General features: G+C 36.5%; 1 protein-coding gene across 1 annotated transcript in view; it reads left to right on the top strand.

Moving 5' to 3' along the window:
* Positions 1-9,912, top strand: part of PIK3C2A (phosphatidylinositol-4-phosphate 3-kinase, catalytic subunit type 2 alpha) — a 94,311-nt gene that overhangs the window by 58,591 nt on the left and 25,808 nt on the right. The window contains exons 16-21 of the mRNA XM_006892078.1: positions 420-513; positions 720-814; positions 2,076-2,256; positions 3,336-3,440; positions 6,095-6,187; positions 9,488-9,617. Coding sequence (XP_006892140.1) covers positions 420-513; positions 720-814; positions 2,076-2,256; positions 3,336-3,440; positions 6,095-6,187; positions 9,488-9,617 — 698 coding nt within the window. The remainder of the gene's footprint in view (positions 1-419; positions 514-719; positions 815-2,075; positions 2,257-3,335; positions 3,441-6,094; positions 6,188-9,487; positions 9,618-9,912) is intronic.

Raw genomic sequence — 9,912 nt, forward strand, 5'->3', positions numbered from 1 at the left:
CTAGCAATGACTTTTTTAACTATGAAAGCAACTCCATTTTTCCTCACTTTTTCATCTCCAGAGTAATATATCATATGGTCCTCCGACTCAAAATTTGTATATTTGTACAAATAAATAATATCCTTGAAGGTTATTGAAAAGACACTGTCAAGTAATTTAAACCTAAAAGAGAATCAAATTGTAAACTTTTAATAATTTATTACATTTTTATGATGGATGCTAAAACTAATTTTCAAAATTTTAAATATAATAATTAATTGAATCCACATTATTGAGATTTTCATCCTAAAAAGAAACACAGATTGATTTGGAACAAAATTGTTTTAAGTAGTCAGTGCCAGAAGTAAACTGAGATTGTGTTTTCAGAAAACGCAACTTCATCAGAAAGGTAATCATCAGGTCTCGATTTTGTGTTACAGATTTGCTGATCAGGAAGTGAGATCCTTAGCTGTAACCTGGATTGAAGCCATTAATGATGATGAACTAATAGATCTTCTTCCACAGTTTGTGCAAGTAAGTTTTTCACTAGATTAACTGCCTCATCAAGCTCCTCCATTTTTATGGGCAGGGAATTGGTTTGTATTAAAAGTATTTGTATAGTGTGTGATAGTTTTATATGTAAGGGTAATACCTGCTTTATTTAGTTCTTATGATAATTTTATCTTAGCAGTTTAGTATGGATTTGACAATGAATAATTCCTTTTTTCCTTTCCATGTAGGCTTTGAAATATGAAATTTACTTGAACAGCTCATTAGTGCACTTCCTCCTATCCAGGGCGTTGGGAAATATCCATATAGCACACAATTTATATTGGTAAGGGTTTTTAAAGTATAATTCATTTCCTCGTATTTATAGAGATAGTTGACTCTTTTTCATACAATATGTCCCTCCTATTTACTGCCAATATAAGGTATTATTATAGAGAAACTAACTTTCTTTTTCCTTAGAAACAATAAATTTTAGAAAACCTTTCTGTTGTGAGATATTTGACATGTCATAGCAATAAAGAATCAACAACTTTATGTTTGGTTTTATAGCTTAAAGAATTCCTGGGTGGTGCAAATGGTTACTGTACTTCATTATCTGAGTTTTAGTAATTTGAGTTCACCTGGAGGCACTTTGGAAGAAAAGACTGGAAATTTACTAAATCATTGAAAATTTTAAGCAGCACTGATCTTGGGGGGCCAGGGCGGGGAAGCACAATTCTACTCTGACATACATGTTGTTCTTGTTTGGTGCTATTGAGTATGACTCATCGTGACCCTGTGAACAATAGACCTGAGTTTTGTCCTATCCTATGCCATCTTCACAATCTCTGACAAACTTAAGCCCATTGCTCCAGTCACTGGATCAGTCCACCTGGTTAAAGGTCTTCCTCTCCTTCACCATCCCTCTTCCTTTCTAAGCATGATATCTCTCTCCAGGGAATAATCTTTCCTATTAACATGAGTATGTGAGACAAATCTTCCTTATCTTTGCCTCCTAAGCACTCTCGCTGCATTTTCTCTAGGATTTCTCTCTCTGTTCTTTTGTAATCCATGGGATATTTAGCAGTGTTCTCCAGTGCCACAGTTCGAAGGCATCAGTTGTTCTTCAGTCATCCTTATTCATTGTCTAGTTCTCAGATGCATAGCAAGTGACTGGAAAACCATGGCTTGAGTCACATGTAGCTTAGTCCTCAAAATTACATCATTGGTTCTCAATAATTTGGACATAAGCTGCCATACATCAGAATTGACCTGATGAGAACAATTTTTGTTTTGGTTTTTTTGTGCTTTATGTTGTTGTCATTTGCCATGTGGTGAAGTCTGCCTCTTGGTGGGCCCATGTTAGAGAGTAAAACAGCTCCCAAGGTTTTTCTTGACATAAGCCTAAAGCCTATATTCCAAGACGTTGCCGGATGTTGAAACCACCGACCTTTAGATTGAGTGTAAACCATTTGCACTGCTGAGGAACATTTTTGTTTTATAGTTTCAAATAAATTCCTAGAAACAAAGTAAACTATTAATATTATTTTTGAGGGGCGTTTATGGAATTCTCAGAAGTGACTAACTGAAATATTTTGCTGTATTAGGCTCCTGAAGGATGCCCTGCATGATGCACAGTTCGGTGCCCGATATGAATATATTTTGGGTGCTCTGCTCTCAGTGGGAGGAAAAAGACTTAGAGAAGAACTCTTAAAGCAGACAAGACTTGTTCAACTTTTAGGAGGAGTAGCAGAAAAAGTAAGACAGGCTAGTGGATCAGCCAGACAGGTATGTGTAAAAATGAGAGACTGTAAACATTTTGATGTGAAAGGATCTTTGTGATGCTGACACATTAAGTTTTTATTCTTTGTAAATAAGAGTCCTAACATAGCTCTTAAACTATAAATTAATTCAAAAGCTATTCTTTTTTGGGTTTTTAGATTTGTTATAACTCAGAAAATCTTTTTGTTTTATTCCCATGCTTAATTTCTGTCTGATCAAACTTAACTTTTTTTTATACTAATGGGTTTCTTTTTACTGATTTTTGTCCAATCATTCATATACATCTCATTTTATATAGTTGATTATAATTACATAATCCCAGATTTGCTTTCCTGAGTTTGAGTTTCATTACTTTGTTTAAATTTTTTTTAAGATCAAAGCATGAATTTTTGCTTACTTTCACTGTGAAATTTTTATTTAATAGGGAGTTCTATTGTTGGTAGTTGTGTTTCTAACCCAAAGGCTGTGCCTCCCTTTTGGTTTGAGTCCACTTTCTCTCACTTCTCTCTATTGCCATAGAGTTGGAATCAACTCATAGCTGACCTTCTGTTGTGGTTGTGTACCATTGAGTTAGAACCAACCTATAGTTTACCCACCAGTGAGTTTTCAGAGGCAGTTTAATTGCACAGGAAGAGATTTCAGTCTTTCTACCTAGGAGCAGCTGTTGGATTTGAACCACATGTCTTTGGGATTGCAGTGCAGTTTCTTACAACAAGGCCACCAGAGCTCCTCGACCTTCCATTGGTAGACTGTAAATCTCCAGGGAGGAAATTGCCCAACTTTCTCTGGAGAAGCCACTGCCTATGCAATATACAGCCTTGGGAACCAGCTAGAGGGCCAGCTGTGAATCTGTTCTGACTTGACAGTAGCATGTTTGAGATACTCTAATTTTTGTTTGGTTTTATTTTTTAATAAAAGTTAACTTTTTGTTAAACAACTACTTTTGACTATTTTGACATTTTATACTAAAACACTTATCTAACAGAAATTTGAGAAAAGTACTCCTTGAAATTGTATTCATAGCATAATTATTTAAAATAGTTTTCGTTGTGTATTTATAATATAGTATCAATCTCTTTCTATAGGTTGTTCTCCAAAGGAGTATGGAACGAGTGCAGTCCTTTTTTTTAAGGAATAAATGTCGTCTCCCTCTCAATCCAAGTCTTGTGGCAAAAGAATTAAATATTAAGGTGACATATAAAATACTTATAAGTTCACATTATATTTCAGAACAGAGCATAGGAAGAAAGCAAATGGGCAGGTATGCTTAAGGCACATGAGGCTAAAACCTGCATAGCTTGTCTTGTCGCCATCTATATTTTTTTTTAAGGTAAAAAATATAGATTAGAAAGTTATGCCCCAAAGATGGGACAGCCCTTCCACATTGGAAAGGAACTGTGGAGGGGGCCTGTTATCTGTATATTATATGGATGTTTATTTGTGATTAAGAGCCAAATTTATTTAAACATGTATTTATCTAATTTCCTTTCCTGAAAGAAAAATAATATTATTACTATTATAAAATTATTTACTACTTCAAAATAAACTTTCTTTTACTATGATAAGGTCCATCAGAATCATATGTTATAGTGCTAATGGGAAAGCTACTCAATTATATGATGCCAGCTTTTTTTCCCTCCCCATCGTGAAAGACAAGATAGACTGTTGTAGGTATTTAGTACTTTATAGAATCATCAAAGAATTTGAATAATCAACAAAATTGAATACTATCTTTGACCTCTTGCCAGTAGTACCATGAATGTTGGGTTTTTTCCTAAAATGAGTTTAGCAAAAGCAACAAGTTAATTATCAGCTGATTTCTTTGTGATTTTGAAAGAGAAGAGCATATATCTACTTTAATTTTTTAAATTAATTTAAACTAATTTATTTTTTTAAATCTTATTTTTAAATAATACTTGGATTTTTACTAATGAAATTATTTCATTTGATCACTATTTTATTATATTCTGCGACTGTTTATGAATTACAGTAGTATTATAATTAGAAGAAATGCAGACCACATCCCAGATTGCAATGGAAGAATATGAGAATCCAAAACTTTTAAAGGAAGAATATGAGTAAAACTTGTACTACTACAAAGCTCAGACTTTTTGCTTCACATTTTTAAGTTTTGCTTTTCTTTTTAGAGTGTAGATAGTATTATACTCACATATGCTACTATTGAATTCCAAAAATATTTTTATGTACTACTATCAACCTCAGCGTGAGGTTGATATCTGCATAAATTGCATTATGCAGATGACACAACCCTGCTCGCTGAAACTGAGGAGGACCTGAAGCGCTTGCTGCAGAAGGTCTAGGACTGCAGTCTTCAATATGGATTGAAGCTCATTATTAAGAAAACAAAGATTCTCACCACTGGGACAATTGCCAGCATCAGTATGGATGGTGAAGAGATTGAGATAGTTAACAGTTTTAGTTTACTTGGCTCCACAGTCAGCACTCTTGGTAACAGCAGCCAGGAAATCAGGAGACAAATTGCATTGGGAAAGTCAGCTGTGAGGGACCTTTCAAGAGTACGGAAGTGCAACGATGTCAGGCTGGAAACTAAAGGTGTGCCTGATCCAGGGTATAGTCTTTGCAGTTACGTGCTATGCATCGGAGAGTTGGACAGAATTGATGTCTTTGAGTTGTGGTGCTGGAGAAGAGTGTTGAATATACCATGGACTGCTAGAACAAACAGGTTTGTCCTGGAGAGGGTGAAGCCAGAATGTTCCCTGGAGTCAAGGATTCTGAAGCTTCATCTGACATACTTTGGATGTTGCAAGGAGGGACTGGTCCTTGGAGAGCGACATCAAGTTTGGGAGAGTGGAGGGATGGCACTGGAGAGGAAGGCCCTCAATGAGATGGGTTTATTCTGTGAGTGGAGTGGTGGGAATGAATGTGTTTGAGACAGCAAGGTTGGTACAGGATAGACCGGCGTTTAGTGCTCTTGTACGTAGGGTCGCTATGAGTCGCAAACAACTTGATGGCACCTAACAACAACTATCAACCTCAGACTGATTCAGGTGCACCTTAGTCCTCAGACTAACATTATTACTCCTGAATAATTTGAGCGGTCCCTAACTGCAGGCTTTCCCAGTACAGTGTCTCTTGATTTCCTGACTGCTGGTACCAGTGGATCCAAGTAAGATGACATTGTTGACAGTTTCAGTCTCTCCGGATTACTGAGGAGTAAATGTCAGTTTGAGAACTAAAGTGCATCTGATTCAGGCCATGGTCTTTCTGATCACTTGCTGTGCATCTTAGAGCTGGCCCGTGAATGAGGATGACAGAAGAGTAATTGATGCTTTTGAACTGTGCTATTGGAGAAGAGGACTGAACAGCCTGTGGACTGCCAAAAGCACAAACAAATATGTTTTGGAGAGGGTGCAGCCAGAGTGCTCTTTGGAGACAAATAACGATGAGGCTTTGCCTCACATACTTAGGGCATGTTGCTCTGAGGGGCTTTTCCTTGGAGAGGGACATGATGCTCGGAAAGGTAGAGGGTCAGCAAAGGAGAGGAAGACTCTTAACCAGGTGGATTGACACGGTGACAGCCGCAGTGGGCTTTAATGTGTTAGGAAGTATGAGGATAGCATAGAATAGGACAGGGTTCAGTTCTGTTGTTCATAGGGTCACCATGGGTTGTACTTGACTCGATGGCACCTAACAACAACAACAACATTATCACGTAACTACATAATCTAGTAGACAGGTCATATGTGTTATTTCATTTACTATTGTTAAAAGGAATATGCATCACAGAAATGCTTATGTCTATAAAAACATGTCTCTTTTTATTCCTGAGATATCTGCCTAATACTTAATGTTTTATTTACAGTCTTGTTCTTTCTTCAATTCTAACGCTGTGCCCCTAAAAGTTGCATTGGTGAATGATGATCCTATGGGAGAAGAAATTAATGTGATGTTTAAGGTGAGAATAATAGGGGTACTTTTTTTTTCTGTCTTAATTTTCATTCTGTGGTGAACATTTGTAGTATTTGCCATTTGAACCATTTTTCATTTACAGTCCAGCATCATTCATGATATGTAACCATTCCCAGATTACTTATTTTTAATCATTTTAACAGAAACTCAGCATCCTTAAACAATATTTCCCCACTCTTCTCACACTCATCCTTCTGTACACTTATTCTGGGCCTTAATGTACATGGGGTCATATGATATTTATCTTTTTTCTGGCCTGTTTATTCAACATAATTAATGTTTTCAGGGTTCATGCATGTGGTAGCATCAGAACTTCACTGTCCTTTATGGCTGAATATTTTGTGGTATGAGCATGCCACTTATTGTTTATTTGTTAAAGGTTCTGCTGGCACTGTGCATATTTATCAGATAAGCAAAAGGTTACCAGTTCAAATCCATCTACCACTCATTGGAGAAAGATAAACCAGCCTGCTTTCATAAAGTTTTCGGCCTTGGCAACACTATGGGCATATTCTGTTGATAGGAGAGTTCTGTTGGTCTAGTTTGTAGAGAGTTGCACTGCTGACTCAATGGCCTCACCTCTCTGGTGGTTCGAATTCACCAGTGGTTCTGAAGTAGAAGAATGTGTAGTCTCCTCCTGTGCAATTTATAACCTCCAGAAATCTGCTGGAGAGTCAGCTGTTGGTTGGTTCAGATTTTACAGCAATGAAATAAGAATTTATAGGGAACTATGAGTTGGAAACAACTTGGTGGCAGTGGGTTAATTAATTTGCTGGTGAACAACTGAGTTGCAGATGACTCGGTGGCCTATAACAACAGCCACCTTTCAGTTAATTATAATTAGTATTGCAGTCAACACTGATAAATAACTGTTTGAGTCTCTCCTCTTAACTCTGTTGGTAGATACCCCAGAGTAAAATTGCTCGGTTGGTTATATGATAATTCTTATACATAATAATCTTTTGATTGCCAGACTGTTTATCATAGTAGCTGCAGGATTTTACAATATCATCAGTAATGGTTAAGGGTTCTAGTGTTGCCACTTCCTTGCTGTCATTTGTTTTCTCATTTTTTATAATAGTGGGAGTGAAGTGATAATCACACTGTTGTTTTGATTGGCATCTCTCTAAGGATTAATGACTTACAGAATCTTTTTGAGGGAGCTCTGGTGACCTAGTGGTAAGGAGTCATGACTGCATCCCAAAGGCATGTAGTTTGAATCCACCAGGTAGGTACTCCATGTGAGAAAGTGGGACAGTCTTTTCCATACAGTTTATAGCCTCTGAAAAACTGCTAGAGGATCAGTTCTGAGTTGGTTCAGACTCGATGAATGTAACAGCAGCATCTTTCCATTTGCTCTTTTTTGGAGTTGTCTTTTTGTTTTGTTTTTTCTCTTGTGGCTTTCTTGGAACAGGCTTTAGATCTGCACTTTGAATAATGTATAGTGGTTATGAGGATATCTTTGTTGTTATTGTTAAATGCTGTCAAGTTGCTTGTGACTCATAGTGACCCTATGTCCAACAGCTCTAAACCCTGCTCTGGCCTATGCCAATCTTACTGTCTCTGACATACCTACACTCATTACCCCAGTCATGGAATCTATCCATCTTATCAAGGGTCTTCCCCTCCTGCGCTGTCCCTCCACTGTTCCAAACATGACATCCCTCTCCAAGGACTGGTCCCTCTGCAACATATCCAAAGGAGGTCAGACAAAGCTTCCAGCAGCCTGGTTTTACCCTCTCTAAGATGAACTTGTTTATTCTTTTAGCAGTCCATGGTATATTCAATACTCCTCTCCAGGAACACACTTTAAAGGCTCAAAGTTCTCCTTCTATCATCCCTATGTCTATATCATATCTATGTCCAGCTCTCAGAGCAATCTATTGATTATTTCTACAATTGGGGAAATATCATTTGTCTGCTCTTTTCCATAAAATTCTTGTCTGTCAGATACTTTTATAAATTTGAGCATTCAAATTAAGACATACTATGAAGAAGGATTGGCCATCAACTTCCGAAATAGCAGGCCTTTGCAATCCTATGTACAATCTTTGTTCAGCTTATTTTTTTAATGATGCTGTCTATCTATTGATCACAATTTCTGCCAAAGTCTAGATCTTTCTATTACGTTCCTTTACCATCTCCTGTTTATAACTATAACTCAAAAGCTCATTGCTGACAATTTGGAACAAACTCATAGCTGACCCTCCATAGAATTTTCACATGGTAGAATATTGCTGATGTTTCTCTTGCAGAGCTGTTGATTGACTTGAGCTGCCAAAGAGATGTCTGTCTTTCAGTTAGCAGCATAGTTCTCTATGGAAGGTGCATCTATGTTATAATCTCCATAACTACTTTCTTATTATTCATTTAGGGAGCTCTGGTCCATAGGGAGTTGTACTGTTAACCTAAACGGCAGTGTATCGCTGGTGTTTCAAATGTACTGGCAGCTCCTTGGGAGAAACATGAGCAGTGTCCCCTGGCAGTGAGTTTGAGTTTTGAGTACACGTTAAAAACTCCCACTTATTACTGTTGCTTTAGATATCAAACACAATTTAGATAACTCAGGAGGAGAAGGAAAAGTTTTTCATGTTTACCCATATATTTTCCTTTCTTTTGCTGTTCTAAGTTTTCTTGCTCTTTATATTTCTTCATTTATTTTCTGTTTGAAGAACTCAATGGTTAATATTTTAGGGTAGGTCCACTGACAACTAAGATGTTTTTTGTAATCTGAAAATATCTTGATTTCTTATGTATCTGGGGGAAAAAAACACTAGGTGAATGTTAAACCTTTAAACTTTCTCAAATGTATATATCTCCGTTTTAAACAATAATGAACATGAGCCATGTGCTTTGGATTTAAACTCACTTAACCATTAAAAGAAACAACCTAAAAAAAAAAAAGAAACATCCTGTGAGCTAGGTAAGTTGTTTTGTTTTTCCACTTTACAGATTAGGAAACAGACGTGTAGGAATTAAGGGTTTTTCTGTAAAATATTGCCCCAAAAAAGACGAGAAAGACATTTCTTCATTTCATTCTTCATTCTTTTTGCTATTTTCTTCCTTCTTCAATCCCCTACAGCTTTTATAATGTGTAATCTTGTTGAGACAGGTGGTTCAAATCCACAGGCTGCTACGAGGGAGGAAGATGCACAATCTCCTTCAATGAAATTTACAGGTTCTGAAAACTCAATTATGAATCAGTTCTGAATCGATGGCAACCAGTTGGAATTTTATTGAGGTTTTTGAAAGGTACACATTTCACTTTTGTTTCCTTGATTTCAAGGTTGGTGAAGATCTACGGCAAGATATGTTAGCTTTACAGATGATAAAGATTATGGATAAGATCTGGCTTAAAGAAGGACTAGACTTGAGGATGGTCATTTTCAAATGCCTGTCAACTGGCAGAGATCGAGGTAAATCTGTTAGTTTATTTCCTGTTTGTTTTCTGTAAATTTAGCTTGTAGTTTATCTGCCTTAGGTTCTTCACAGAATGAAAGATACAATGATCTTAGCTTTTGTTTTACTCTAATATCCCTTACTGACCTGATAACTTCTTTTATATATTTTTTTTTTATAACTTCTTTTAAAAACAATTCAGTGAGTAGTTCCACTAAGTACATTGTGGTAATAAGTATCCAGTCTGTTAACTGAGTCTACTGAGGACTTTCTGGTCTTAAGCTTTTAAAATAAGATTTTGTTTTGTTTTTT

This window comes from Elephantulus edwardii, unplaced genomic scaffold (genome assembly GCF_000299155.1).
Source record: "Elephantulus edwardii isolate Elephantulus edwardi_28Jun2011 unplaced genomic scaffold, EleEdw1.0 scaffold00109, whole genome shotgun sequence".
NCBI lineage: Eukaryota > Metazoa > Chordata > Mammalia > Macroscelidea > Macroscelididae > Elephantulus > Elephantulus edwardii.